The sequence below is a fragment of the Prionailurus viverrinus genome, chromosome C1 (assembly GCF_022837055.1).
Source record: "Prionailurus viverrinus isolate Anna chromosome C1, UM_Priviv_1.0, whole genome shotgun sequence".
NCBI lineage: Eukaryota > Metazoa > Chordata > Mammalia > Carnivora > Felidae > Prionailurus > Prionailurus viverrinus.
Genome location: NC_062568.1, coordinates 214,464,998 through 214,479,350, shown reverse-complemented (window position 1 = coordinate 214,479,350; position 14,353 = coordinate 214,464,998). Strand labels below are relative to the sequence as shown.

Genomic DNA, 14,353 nt, shown 5'->3' with positions numbered 1-14,353 from the left:
TGGACCACCCTCATCCCTAAGCCCTTCGGTGCCAGCAGCTCTGATACAAAGGACCCACTCCACAGCTTCTCTTCCTTTTGGTTTTGGATGCAAAAACAAAGACTTTTTTAAAGGAAAACATGACATCAAAGGAAAAGAGTTTCTGAAACTTTCTGGGAGTAGAGTCAGGTGCAGACAGCCTGGGGACCCAAACCTGAGCCCAGGCACAGGGACTCTGCATCCTGGGTACCTGCAGACAAACCAAAGAATGACAGAGGAGGCGGAGAAGGCACATCATGCCACACTGGCCTTGGCCATGCCTGCTGGCCCTCTCTGGAACCGGGACAGTTCTCTGCGAGATTCTCAGCATCCTGCCATCGGGTGAGAGGTCAGGGCAGAGTCCCACTCCAGACCAGCTTCCCTCACGGGGCTGATGTATCTAACCCAGCAGTGTGGTACGCACTGTGGGCAGGCTCCACGGTGCTGGTTTCCATCCCCACAGCCGCCACTCCAGGGATCTGCACAGGGCTCGGTACTTTCTGGTCTTTCATGTTGCGAAAATAAAGCCCAGTCCACCATCTACTGCCCTCCCCCGCACTGCGCGGGCCCTGGCCTCGGGTCTCAGCACCGGCCAAGAAGACACAAGCCTGGCTGCCTGGTAAGGTGGGAACACTGCACGGCAGTCCCCGCGGGCCCCGCCCCAGGCCGGCAGCCCTCAATCCTCCTCAGAGAGCTGTAGCTCCTCCAACTCATCCTCTGGTCCCTGGGCCAGCCGCCACAGCTCCCCGAGGTGCAGCCCCGCCTCTGTGTCTGGGTCTCCATCTGCAGGGAGAGACCGAGGCTACATAAATTCTGCTTTATCAGGAAGAAGCCAGCCTTGGAGATTACTCATCACTAATTAATCACAGCCCTAATTAATTTATTGGTGCCACTGTTACTGGCTGCCAGAGCCAGCGGGAACGGAGCAGCTGGCGTGGCAACCTCAAGGAGGGGTGTGAGCCCAGCTTAGAGCCATTCTCCCACCCAAGGGCGCCACCCACCCACCGACAAAGTGACGCCCACGACAGCCTTGGGTTCCTGAACAGACAGGTTCAAAGGGCCACAGCACCACCCCTCACTCCCAGGAATCACTCACCCTTTGAATTGCTGATTTCCTCTTGGCTGCTAAGGCTGCCATCCTCCTCCTCCTTTTCCTCCTCTACCCCCTGCCAAGCTCTCGGGGACCCAGGCATCCCTGGGGACCAAGAAGAGCCCATGGGAGTAAGCCCACCAGCAAATACATACTGGGGACAGCTAATGCAGGAGTGTGGGCCAGGCTCAGAACCCCGTACCCACCCACCCTTCCCTCAGGCCCCCTTCATACAGGTGGAAAGGATTCAGAAGTGTCCAGCCACTAGTACAGGCGAAGGAATAAGGTCTTGGGACACGTGTCCCAACTCTGGGAGGCCCTCACCTCAAAGCAAGTGAAGTGGTGGGAGAAGGCGCACCGCAAACGTGAGCAGCCAGGGGGAAGCAGGCACCCTCTTCTGGTTCCATGAGATGTGTCAGGAAGCCTCCCAGGGCCACCTACCCCTTCCCCACAGGGAGCTCAGGCTCAGGAGCCCAGGCCCCTACCTCTCTCTGAGAAATCCATGGCACTGTCTTCCTCGTCACTGTCCAGATCAAAGAGGTCCTTAAATTCCACTCTGTCTTCATTCTTATTGCCTCCCACTTTCCGCCGCTTTATCTCTGGGAAGTTCAGGTCTTCCAGCTGGAAAGACCCAAAACCAGAGTAGTGAGGGTGGTCTGGTGGCCATGAGAAAACCCACCTGGCCCAATCCCCAACCCACCATGTCTCGGCCCCGGGCCCCACCCTCCACCTCAAGGCTTAGCTCACAGCCACAGCTGGGTCACATCATGCGTCATGCAGCAAGAGCCCTGACCGCGGCTACTGTCCTTCCCTCCCATTCCCAAGGACGGACTTTACCCAAACCCAGCATCCTATTCCCTTTTCCATTTCCCTTCAGGCCTTGCCTCCCAACCCGTCCCCCACACAGACTCTGCTTGGCCAACTTGGTAGACATCGCCGGGTAGGACTCCTGGACAGCCACCCTGCCAGGCAGGTGAGGGGGCCCCAGCCACGCACACTGGCCACTAAGTACCATCAAAAGCGTAGTTACACCCACTGGCTGAAGGCCCAGCTACAGCCCCCCCCCGCCCCCGCCACCTGTGTGTCTCCACGTCTTTAGCCATCACGTCGTGGGACGGCAGACCCGTGATACCAGGACAGGGATACAGTCACAGGCATGCCACTCAGCACGAAACTGTCCCCTCAAGTCACACCATGCCACACCCACTGGCACAGCTCCTCCTGCCCCTCCCTGCCTGCCCTCCTGGTGTCCACAGGCTGGCCTGAGAAGTAAGGTCAGTCTGGCCACTTATTCCCCCAAAATCCCCAGCCCAGTCAGGCCTGACAAGGCGTAAGGACCTCCTCCTGGAGGTCACGAGAGAAGCCCCCTGGTCACCCAGGAATGCATGATGTCTGCCCCTCCAGAGCAGCCCCAGGACGGGCTGCAGCTGGGAACAGGCCCCAACCGTCCTGGTGACATCGTCCCTGAGACTATTTCCTCCCACAAGCCCCCTTCCCCACTCTGGTCTTAAAGTCAGACAGGGTGCTAGACCCTGGTCTCAGAACAAACCAGGTGGTCATGCCCACATCCCCGCTCCGAACCTCCTCTGCAGACATACCCGCTCTTTGCCACTGATCTCCAGCTGGATCTCTCGCTCTCTCAGCTTCCGCCACTGGCTATAGTACTTGGTGAGAGGTGTCCCCTCTTCTCGGGTCTGCTTCTCCCAGGTGTCCTATGGGGAGAGTTTCAGGATCATGTCCACCCTGGGGAAACCTCCAAACCCCAGCCCTCCACTGACTAGTGCCTCAGGCAGTGCTGCCCACCCCACCCACCCAGACACCAGCTCCCAACTGACCACTGCATGCTGGTCAGCCACACCGAAGGAGGCCCTCTGGCGGCGACTGCAGATGTACTCAGCATTCTCCTGCACCTTCTCTAGCAGCTGGCGTAGCTGCCGACAGTAGTTGGCCACCTTGCATTCCCGGAGGAAGGATTTCAACTGCAAAAGGAAGGGGGGGGTGGGGGCAGTGCTCAGCCTAGGTCCAGGCACAGACCATGATCTGCCGGGATCACACATGACCACAGGGAGGTATGGGGGAGCAGGAAACATGTGTCTCACAGCCCTAGGGCACACAGTTGGGGAATGGGGCAGTTACGTTGGTGTGGGGTGGGGGCCGTGGCGTGGTGCCGCATGACCCCTGTTGTCTGGGCCCTGTGGGGGCTGGAGAGCAGACGGCCCACCCTACGGGCCGGGCAGAGGAACAGGCGGCATGGATCTACCCTCCAGGTCACATCCCACCCTCAGCCTGTCTGTGTAAATAAAGCTGTATTGATACACATCCACACTCCTTCACTTAGGCATTTCTGTGGATTTTTTGTACTTCAAAGAGGAGACCTGAGCAGTTGTGAGAAACCACATGACTGTAAAGCCTAAAATACCATTTAGCTCTCTCTGCCAGAACAGTTTGCTGACCCATGTTATAGACCATGATTCTGGGACCTGGAGTCCACAAATAAAGCCTTGCCTACACAGCCACATGTGTCTGGATGGGCCTCTGAACCAGGTGCAGTTCGGGTGCGGGCAGCCCACCCCTACTCACCAAGCCGGCCTACAGCTGGGGGAGCTGACTCTGCCCACCAGAATCAGGGACAGGACCTGGCCCTTCCCGTGAAAGGCCCCTGCCTCCTTGAGATGGCAAACACCTGGGCTGAGAGCAAGGGGACCTCTGACAGGCCCAGAAGGGACTTGTGAGAGAAAGGACTCCAACCCCACCCTTGTATCACCTGAAGGAAAACTGAGGCAGGGTTGGTGCTGAGGCTGACCGGGACTTCCTCCTGCCCCAAACCTGCACGCGGGACCATTTGGGAAAGTATACAGTCAGGAGACCAGCTTGACCCAGGGCTGGGGGGCCGGGTCCAGCCCGCTCCACCAGGACTACTCCTAGAAGAGAATTCTTGGTCGGTCTGGTCCCTGGGCTGTGACAGGCCTGGGGAGGAGCTAGCAAGTCCGAGGGTCCCCGTTAACTCGCCTGCGCCAACCCCACCCCTCAGGACTCCACACCCCTATGTTCGTGCTACCTATGATGAGGCAGCGCCAACATGAAACCCTGCAGCAGGTTAGGCTCTGCTACTGACCCTGTGTGGCCGTGACAAGGATGCCTCCTTCTGGCACCTGTGTCAATGGGAAGCTGAGCCCATGAAGACAGCCTAGTCTGCTACGAAGCACGCCATCAAGGCATCTGGGAAAGGAAGAGGGAGCCAGACAGCTGGCACACACCTGCAGCACAGCGGGCAGCGCCAGTTCGGGGAAGGCAATGCTCTGGGCCTGGCTGTGCAGGTACTCCAGGGTGAGGTCGTACAGCTGCTCCACCAGACCATCCTGAGGCAGTGGAGAAGAAAGGAGAACTCAGCCCTCTTCACGCCTGCTTGCTATCAGGGTGGAAATCGGAGGATGTGCCTCCACAGCCTCCCCGGAAGCCACACTCTGGCTCAATATGGCTGAGGCCAAGGAGCACCACCTCCCCCGCAAGAGCCCCATGAAGGCCCACACAGACTGGAGGGCAGCAAGTCCCCTCCCGTCCACACTAATTGGACTCCAGTCACCCCGTACACTGACCTCGGTGCCCTAGAACATCCTGCCATGACCCCGCCCAAGGTATTTTCCCAAGCGTCTCCACAGGAGGCCTGGAGGCCAGCCTTACCCGGTACGCCTTCTCCTGTAGGTTGACCTTGGACAGCTTTAGGATCACAGTGAAGTTGATGGGCTTGGAGCTCATGCGCCCCGGCCTCTTATTGAAGTCGACCTGCTGGAAAACCTGTCCCCAAAGCCACTTCAGCTTGGCCTGCTGTGCCTCATGCCCCACTGTATCCCACCCCCCCATCTGTACCCCAGATCCTTAGAGGCCCCAAAACCAGGGAGAGGTAGCCACACAGAGTGCCAGTCCTGTGGCCCCAGAGACCCCCTGCCTTCCAGAGCTCCGGCCTCCAAGGGCATCACTTCTTTGCAGAGCGGGATTCTGGCCAATGGGTGCAGGACCAGAAGCACACCCGTGCACACTGCTACCGACCCTCTCCTAAAACCAGACCAAGAAGCCCTAAGAACCAGTGTCTGGAAACAAAAGAAAGGTCCTTTCTGTACAGGGTCACTGACACTGCAACGTCCTCACCCATGACTGCATTCCCAAGGCCTGGTCCCAACCCCAAGGCTGCATCCTGGGAGTGATATGCCAATGGCCAGAGGGTCTCAGCAAGGGCCTGAGGAGCTCATAACCCCTCATCCTCCACAGAGACCACAGGCTGTGCCCATCGGCCTCTGCCTCTCAGGGAAGTCCTCCCTGTGTCCGAAGGCTGCGGGCTGTCCTGGGATAGCGGAGCGGGAGCCATGCCTGGCCCCTCCTCACCACCCTCGAGCAGGGGTGATCCAGGATGTTGTCCTGAGGGGGGTGGGTGGCCGATGCTGAAGACACCACAGAGCAGAGAATGATGCTTCACAGCTGAGCTCAGCACAGCTCCAGATAAAAAGCACCCATGACTGTGCTAATAACAGGTTTCCCTAGGGGATCACTGCCCTTTCTCTAGCCTGGCTCAGCCTGAGGTGGAGCAGGGGCTGCTCTCAGCACCCCTTCCCACCCACCCAGGGAGGCAAGGCCCTGGGGGCAAAGAGCTTTCCTTCTGCCTCTGTGACTTATTTTCTCTGGAAAGGACAGGCCTGCACCTGTGGATGTAAAAAGGACATGCCGGTCTATGGCATGCTGACGCAGGGACCAGTACAAGGGTTGTGCAAAAAGAAAACACGAAATCAGAAGAGAAACCCCGGGGGCTCCCTTCTCTCCCCTACTTTGGTAAACCGGTGCAGACCACAGCTCTGGCCACATTGAGCCACTAATCCGGCCCATCCAGCAGGTGGCACTAAGGGCCTCTCTAGTAGGGAGATGTGAAGTCCTAAGTATAAGGTGGGGTGGGGCCTAACCCCCGGGGCATGCAGGCATGCACACAGATCCGCACAGACACGCACAGACACACGCATACACAAAGGAGCATGCAAAAAGAAACGCAGCTTTGGAATCAGATCTAGGGTTCCAGCCCAGCTCTCCTGCCCGCTGGAATAGACTCAAGCGTGTCCTAAAACCAGCACCCTCAGGCCAGCCCTGCAGAGCAGCTGTCCTTGTCCTCCCTGCCACTCGCCTGCCAACACACACCCCAGCTGGGGCAGGTAGCAAGGCGCCGCACAGACCGATGTCCTCATAAAACCTCCTCTACAGATGAGAACACCAGCACTCAGGAGGGTTACGCTGCATCTCGGGATGGGCGGTCTGTGCGCAGCAAGGAGCACCTCCAAGCAGAGCACAGAGGCACTGTGCTGCCCCCTCCCAGCCCAAGCGACAGGCACCCTCTCACCTCCAGTATGAAGGGCAGCACTGGGATGAAGGTGCCGGTGCTCTCCGAGAGCAGGGTCAGAGCACGCACGCAGTGCATGCGCAGGGGGTAGAAGCGGGCAGTGGGAACCAGCCTGGGGGCATGGAAAGGCAGGAGTGAGCAGAGGCAGTAGCCTCACCATCCCAGCCTGGCTCCCCATGACCTGTTTCCACCCACGGGGCTCGAACCTCAGGAAGGGCCCCTCTTGGTCACTTCTGTCAGGGTCAGTGGCCACACCTGCCCTATCTGATTCCTCCAGACAGAACAGGGCAGACCAGAAGTCCCCGACTAAAATCCGGGTCTTAAGGACCTGCCTCCTCACTCAATTATCGGGTGAGAGAACATCCCACGCGGCTTTTAACTTAATTTCACTTTAATGCAGGAGGAGAGCAGCGGGAGATGGTTCATTCAAAGCTCTCTTTCTTCCCAGCTCCCTGCTTTCAAGGCTCCTCCTTCAGGAGCACAGGGGCGACCCCTCCTGGCTAACAAAGGCAGCCACCTGGGCACACGCGGCTCCTCCATTCTCTGCGCCCAGAAACTAAAGCTCAATGGTTACAACTGAAATGTGGCGCGTTGTACTAGACCCGCCACCCAAGAACCCCATGGTAAGACAGACACCCAAACTCCCTTCAAACCGCACATAGTCCCTTCTACCCAGCATCTCCCAGAATGCACGAATCCGGGGCATTCTCCCATGCTGGCCTCTGGGCCACAGATGGCGCCACCCCGGGTCCTTCCACAGGTGCTGCCAAGTAACAGACCCCAGGGCCCAGGGCTGGCTCATACCCTTGGAGAACTAGCTCCTCCTGACCCTCCAGGATGCCTCCCTGTGAAACCCTCTCCTCTAAACCAGCCTCCCATGACCTTGTCCAAAGACAGTCTGTACAACCCTGACCCCGTAACGGCCCACATAACCCTGGCCCTGACCTCCTTTGGCCCTCAGGGTGGCCCCGCCCATCCGTGACTCACTTGATGCAGCCAATCACCACTTGCGAGAGGGGGTAGATCAAGGGCTGCAGGGCTTCGCTGGGGTACACAGTGCTGAGGGCACGACACCACAGGTAGAGACAGTGCACGAACTGCCAGTTGTACACTGACTGGTAGGTCTCCTGGGCACAGAGTGAAGTCCGTTTCCAAGTCAGCCCAGGGGTCCCAGAAGGACCCAGCCCTCCCTCACCCACGGTGTGCACGGGGTCCCAGCCAGCAGCAGCAGCAGCGACCACCTACCCCACCCCCTCCCCTGACCCACCCTCAGAGCTGCCCGCACCCTCCACCTGTTCCCCAAGCCCCCACCGGCAAGGCCCCTGAGCCCTCCAAGGCACTGGGTTGTCTCTCCCCAGGGCTACACAGGAATACGGAGGCTTCCAGGAGGTCCCAGCCCCTCAGCAGTGGAGCCCTAAGTATACGGTGGGGTGGGGCCCGACCCCGGACATGCCAACCCCCACCCCATAAGCCCAACCACGCACTTTCTTGCGTGTGGTCATGGCATTGCGCAGGTGGATGGCGAGCTGGCGAATGTAGAGGAAGGCATGCTGGTAGGCGATGCCAGTGTCCAGGGCAAGCAACTCGGTCAGGGTCCGCTGCATGAAGTTGATGAAGGGCAGGGTGCCGGGGGAGGTAAACTTGCAGTTCCTCACGTAGGTGATGTACATTTGCTGCCAGAAAGATCCCAGTCAGGGCCACCCGAGCTGCCAGGGCACTGTGCACCCGCTACCCAGCTCCAAGCCGCTGCCAGACACCTGGGCCTTTCCTCAGTGGGAGCCACGGCCGGCCACGTCTGCTGCAGACCCCTCCCCCTACGTGGCACTTGCTCCTTGGGCCCTCTGCTGCTCAGCTGCCACACACGTATACCCACACAAAGTCTGCCGCGCGGAACAGGAGACTTATAGGGAGGGTGCGGTGCCAAGGAAAACGCAGCGCGAATAACTGCAGGAAGAGGCAAGGAGACCACGGAGGGACTGGGAAGGAGGGGCTAGAAAAGCTGCAGCTACAGGCCAGGCCCACGCAGGGGTTTCTAGAGGGTCACTGTGTGGGACACATCACCCCAGGCGTGCAGCCAAGCAGCAGGGTCCCTGTCCCTCTCCACACCTGATGTCCTCATCTGCTGAGGGGAGAGCTGTGCAGAGCAGTCTATGTGGAGCCCCAGAGGACCAAGAGCTCCCATCCCTGTCACTGTCCCCCACTTCCTAGGGAGAGAACTGCAGTGATGGCCTGGGTCAGCCCAGAGCCACAGCCTCAGCAAGAGGAGCTGACCACAAAGGCAGCCGCCCAGACCTCAGACCAAGACTTTCAACCCAGACTCTACTGGACACAGCCTGGGGGGCATCGGAGGCAGGAGCCGGGGGTCCACACTACCTTGAGGATAGGACTCAGGAAGACAGCCTTCTTGTGCCGACAGACCCTGACGAGGACCAGGAACGCCAGTACGCGCAACGTCTCTTCACCTGTGCTCCACAGAATCACCATCCTCTGCAGAAGGAGAGACATCACTGCCTGCCCCAGCCTCCCCAAGCCCAGCCAGAGGCCCCTGTGGCCACTGCTAGGAGACAGCCCTTCCCAAAGCACCTCAGGATAGAGCTACGGTTACATCTCAGTGAAAAAGTAACAAAAACGTGGAAGGTAACACGAGGCTCCCCAAGAAGGCTGTACCACAGAAACACAGCTTTGTTGTGAGGCACGTATCCAGAAAGGCACGTTAGGGGGCACCGGGGTGGCTCAGTCAGTTAAGCAGAAAGGCACGTCAGAAGACAAGAAAAGCTCGTCTTGCTACAGCTCTTGTCAGAAAGCGGTTGCCTCACACGACCGGGCCTGCGGCGCCAAGGGCAGAGAGCTGACCGAAACAGAATCCCAGCAGGGCGTAGGGTGGGGGGCGGGCGCAGATGCCACCCCCACTCTGGCTGGGAGCGGGGCACGCCGGAGGGGTGGCCACGCGCGCCTCCGATCACAGTGCCAAAGGGAGAGAGCCGGGTACCTTGAGCAGCATGCGGCACTGCTTGGGAAAGGTCAAGTAGTACAGCACGGAACTGCTGACGTGCTGGAGCACGGCCGCCGCTGCTGTCGCCTCCGTCACGCAGGCCACCAGCTGGGGAAGCAGGAGGGTCAGCGAGGCCCAAACCCACTCACGTCTGGGACACGAGGAAGGACTGCACCACCGGCTTCAGCCAGGCCTCGCGGGATACAGGAGGCCCCCTCCCCGCTGGAACTGCACCTGTACGACTGAGCTCAGGTAGACCTTGACGTCCAGCCGGAGCTTCCCCCACAGCGGGCTACTGGACGGCTGCAGCACCCTGCAGAGAGACCAAGCCCACCCCTTCTTGAGCGAACCCCCCCGCACCGCACACCGCCCCCCAAAGCCCCCCACCCTTCACGGGGACTGCTCTCCCAGTGCAGCGGCCCCCTTCGCACAAGAGTCTGTGCCTGGCCGATGCCAGCACCACTCACGACACGTGTGTTTGCCGCCCACTCGCTCAACGGCTATCCCCTCCACCATCCCCCGTCAGCTTCCTCGATGAGGCCCCTACCTACAGATACACACACCATCCCCAGAGCAAACAGCAGAAGAGTGGATGAAATATTCACTTGCAGAGAAAAAAAAGAGTGAAAAGGGGAGAATCCTGACCTAAGGGACTAGTGGCGCAAAGCCAAGCACACACTCTGGGCCCCCCCGAGGAACTGTGGGCAGAGAATGTACCTTTTCAGAAGGAAAACAGAAAGGAGGAAGGACAAAGCCACCCAACTGGCCCCGCCCAGCCTCTCCCCGGGGCCCGGCAAAGGGCCCGGTTCCGTCTTCGGCATCCCTCCGTGCTGGCTGGCTCCAGAGGGGGACTGATAGATCACAGGGCCTCTGCCTTCCCCAGTGCGGGGTCCTGACCACGCCCCCCTACCTCCCCTCTTCCCTTTCACCTGCTGTTGTCCTTGGGGGCTTTCCCAAACAGTAGCTTCTGGAGACAACCAAAAAGATCTCTAATGCAGAAGGTGACCAGGGCGTTGAACACTGCAATGAGGGGACCACAGATACCACTCACAGGACAGAAGACAGAACAGAGAGGCTGCATCCCAGGTCCTCTCACCCCAGCTCACCAGCACTGTCCGTGACCTGGAATTTGCTGACTTCAGCACCTTCCTGGTCTCCTTGGGTGGTGACCACAGCAGCTCGGAATGCCTGCACAACTTCATGGAACAGCTTCGGAGTAAGGTGCTGCTAAATTAGGGATAAGAGGACCCAGAACGTTGGGGAAGCGGTCAGCTGTGCTGGACAGAGCAATAGGCAACCAGAGCTCCAGAAACCTGCCGTGACAGAAAGGTACCCCTCGCCCACATTCTGAGACACGGAGCAGAGATGGAGGCAGTGTTGCTGAGCCACGTGCAGGGAAAAACAACAAAAAACCAGAGTCCAGAATCTTCCTGGGAGGGCAGGGAGCCTGGCTCAGGAGAGAGGCTGAAGGTCCCAGATCTGGATGGTGGCCTGCACCAGGTGGTTTCTAGGGTTCTCCCTTCTGTCCTTTCCTATCTCTGCAGAAACCAATGTAAAACCCTTGGAGGAAGGGCTCTAGCTCCTGACAAAGGCAGAAACTATGTCCTAACCCACAACAGACTTCAGGGAACAGGGAGCCCGAGAGAGACACTGAGTGGAAGAGAGCAGAAAGAGCCCCTGGAATCTCTGACCGAAGGGGAGAATGCAATCCTGGAGCCTCTTAGCATAAAGGCAGACCCATGCGACATCCTTCACGTGAGGGTCTGGTGCAGAAGAGGACCCCAGTGTGGGTGCTCAGAGAAGGGGCTCCTCCCGTCTGCCACAGACCCAGGTAACTAAAATGAGTCAAGGGCAGACTCCCAAAGGGGTGGGGGGGTGTCCAGCTGCCCACACCATGCCACTTCTCACCATTGCTGCCTGCTTCCACCTCTCAACCATGGCTAGGGTCACAGGAGCAGAATCCCTTTTCTTCCCCTTCAGTCCTCTGGGGACCTCATCCTCATCCGAATCTTCCTCCTCCCCACTTGCTTCCTGCACCAGACACAGAGGACCAGGCTGGAGCAGGATGCAGAGGCCATAAGTGTGCCCCTGCCCCCACCAGCTCTGCCTAAGCCCTCACTTCCAACGTGTCGGGCAGAGTGTGCAGCTGCTCCTCCTCGTCCTCGGTGCTGTCCGAATCACTGAAGTTCAACAAGCTCTGGTCATTCTCCTGCAGGAACTTGTAGAACTCCGGGTCTTTGTCCTTCAGCCGAGAGAGCTGGTCCTTATGCTCAGACGCACGACCTTTACGCCGACTGAGAAGGCAGGGGTCGTCAAGTCCACAGGACAGGCATAGCCCACAGGACTGGGGAGTAGGGGACGTGGGGTAAGGCTTCCTGTCCTCCACACTGTAAGCTCGCCAGCCTCCACAGGGAAACTACAGGACTTGATCTGCTCTCTCCACAACAGCTACCCACAACCAAGGTAGGGGATTTCCAGCAGTTAAGTTTTCAGCAGATTCCTCTCTCCCCCAAACTCCACACTCGCGCAGCCAACTGCCTCAACACCTGCCATTTCAAACCCACATACAACACTGAACTTGTGGTTTCCCCCAAACTTGCTCTGCCAGCACTCTGCTCCACCTCAGTTGTGGGTAACTCTACCTTTACAGGCACTCAGGTGAAAGACAACCTCTGTCTCTCATACCCAGCATGCAATGTGCCATGAGACCTAATTAGCAAAAGCCCTTCAGAGCCTCTCACGCCTCCTAGTTAAACCAGCACCATCTCCGGGCGCCTGGGTGGCTCGGTCGGTTAAGCGTCCGACTCCGGCTCAGGTCATGATCTCACGGTCCGTGAGTTCGAGCCCCGTGTCAGGCTCTGTGCTGACCGCTCAGAGCCTGAAGCCTGTTTCAGATTCTGTGTCTCCCTCTCTCTCTGCCCCTCCCCTGTTCATGCTCTGTCTCTGTCTCAAAAATAAATAAACGTTAAAAAAAAAAATTAAAAAAAAAAAACAAAAAAAACCACCATCTCTCAATTCTCCCAGTTACCACAGTGGTCTCTCCCTATCTCCACACCCACCACCTCCAACCTACTCTCAACACAGCAACCCAAGTGACTCTTGAATTGCATGTCACAGGACGTGACTTCACAGCTCGAAACCCTGAGATGGCTTCCCATTTTAGCGCAGGTCTTATAAATTGTCTACAAAATCTGACCCCGTTATCATCTCTCCTGGTTCACCTCCTACTACTCTCCCCCTCGCTCCTCCATACACACTCACCTCTGTGTCAGACCCGCTCCCACTTCAGGAGCTTGGCTGTTCCTGCTGCGTGAAATACCAAAGCATTCTTCCCGCCTTCGTGGCTTACTCCCCCAAGTCTCTGTCCAACTACCACCTCTGCAAAGGGCCTTCTCCACTAAACACAGCAACAGCTGGTGCCCAACGTGCTCCCCATTTCTCTACCCCTTCAATTTTTCCCGTTTGCCGCACTCATTTCTTCTCACATACCACACGTCGTGAATCACCCGAGACTGAGCGAGCTCCTCTACACCAGAAAAGGGCCTATTATTCACCGATGTACGTTTGTCACAGAACAGAACCTCAGCAAACACGGGAAGAAAGAATGGGTAAGGCGAAGGGTCTGGGGAAGGGGTCAGCGATCCCCAGGCCCCAGGACCGGTCAGCATACACGTGACGGGTGGGCCAGGACGGTGAAGAGGGTCTGGCTTTACAGACGTCCCGCGGGAAACGCTACCCTCACCTGGACGAGGGGCTTCCGCCTGGCTTATCCGCACTCCGGTCGGCTTCACACGCCGCCCACGTCTCCGCTTCCGGGGCTCCTTCGGGATCCGATTCAGACTCAGAATCAAAGCCCGAAGCCAAGAACTCGTCCACCGTCAGCTCCGCCAGCCGCCTGCGGGTTACGACATCTGGATCAGGACTCCCTGCCAGGCCGGTTTGCCCCAGCCTTGCTGCACCAGGAACGCGTTTAAGCTCAAGGAGAGCCCCTGTGAATATAAGGGTCCCCTGGAAAGCCGAATCGATCCTCAGAGCCTCAACTTACCGCTTGGTGCCCCGCACCACCGCCATTACTGCCAAACCTCAGCGTGCGCCCGACTTCCGGCTCCAGAATGCCGTGCGTTAGCCGCACTTCCTCCAGGAGGGCCCCGCCCCCAATACCGCCCCTCCGCGCCCCACCGGTGGCTCTAAGTTTCTCCAGCGGTGGCTCCGGAGGCATCCAGGCGGAAGGGCGCATTCACATCCTCCTGGCTCCGGGCTCCCACGGTGGCCGGCGGAATTGGGGCTAATGGCGCAGGCCTGGTTCAGTCATGGGTCCCGCACACATCACTGAGTGAGGGGCTGTAGCTCTCGAAAATCGGGCAGGACTGCATATGATAGAATCCTGACCTGCTGCTCACAAATCTGTGTCCTTCCTGGTTCTAAGAGACAGTAATAGCGGTACCTGTCTGAGGGAAGAGAGGCCGGGACCTGGGGCAACCTCTCCCAGCCCTGCCCGCAGCCTCCCTAGAGCTCCATGGCACGTGCCTGTGAGATGTCAACGCACTGACAGTGGACAAAATGCATCCAGATGGAAACACTTGACAGACAGGACTTCTATGCAACAAGCTTTTACAAATCAATAATAAAAAGCCAACAACCTAGTAGGAAAAACGGTCTAGTTGAAAAGGCAATGCCTTGGATGGGCAGTTCGCCAAAAAAAAAAAAAAAAAAAAAACCAAAAAAAAAAAAAAACACTGAGGGACAGGCAAGTCTCATCCGGATCAAACAAGGATGAGAATGATGAGAGTCATTACAATTTCACTGGACAGACCACATCACGGGGCGGGGGGGGGGGGGGGGGGGGCGGTGGGCAATGGACAGATCCCAGAGCCCT

At 58.3% G+C, this 14,353-nt stretch overlaps 1 protein-coding gene across 2 annotated transcripts; it reads right to left on the bottom strand.

The window, feature by feature from the left end:
- Positions 1–134: 134 nt before the first annotated feature.
- Positions 135–13,591, bottom strand: NOC2L (NOC2 like nucleolar associated transcriptional repressor). 2 transcript variants are annotated; one of them, XM_047870514.1, is made up of 19 exons: positions 13,523–13,591; positions 13,220–13,372; positions 11,597–11,771; positions 11,386–11,508; positions 10,584–10,704; positions 10,407–10,497; positions 9,712–9,790; positions 9,475–9,585; positions 8,859–8,972; positions 7,970–8,158; positions 7,473–7,612; positions 6,486–6,597; positions 4,790–4,903; positions 4,366–4,467; positions 2,944–3,087; positions 2,707–2,820; positions 1,594–1,729; positions 1,115–1,213; positions 135–801 (listed from the first exon to the last, which is right to left on the bottom strand). In XM_047870514.1, exons 1-19 carry the CDS (start codon positions 13,546–13,548, stop codon positions 695–697), a joined length of 2,250 nt encoding a protein of 749 aa, XP_047726470.1. In that variant the 5' UTR covers positions 13,549–13,591; the 3' UTR covers positions 135–694. The 2 variants fall into 2 exon arrangements, with proteins under 2 accessions (XP_047726470.1, XP_047726471.1); XM_047870515.1 differs by having other exon boundaries at positions 10,584–10,701.
- Positions 13,592–14,353: the final 762 nt, after the last annotated feature.

Bases quoted from the DNA above. Each gene is read 5' to 3' on its own strand.
- NOC2L (XM_047870514.1), bottom strand. From the start codon at position 13,548: ATGGCGGTGGTGCGGGGCACCAAGCG. The intron at 9,586-9,711 runs GTGCAGTTCCAG...CTGCTTCCCCAG, and splicing joins ACCTGAGCTCAGTCGTACAG to CTGGTGGCCTGCGTGACGGA. The intron at 4,468-4,789 runs GTAAGGCTGGCC...CCACTGCCTCAG, and splicing joins TACAGGAGAAGGCGTACCGG to GATGGTCTGGTGGAGCAGCT.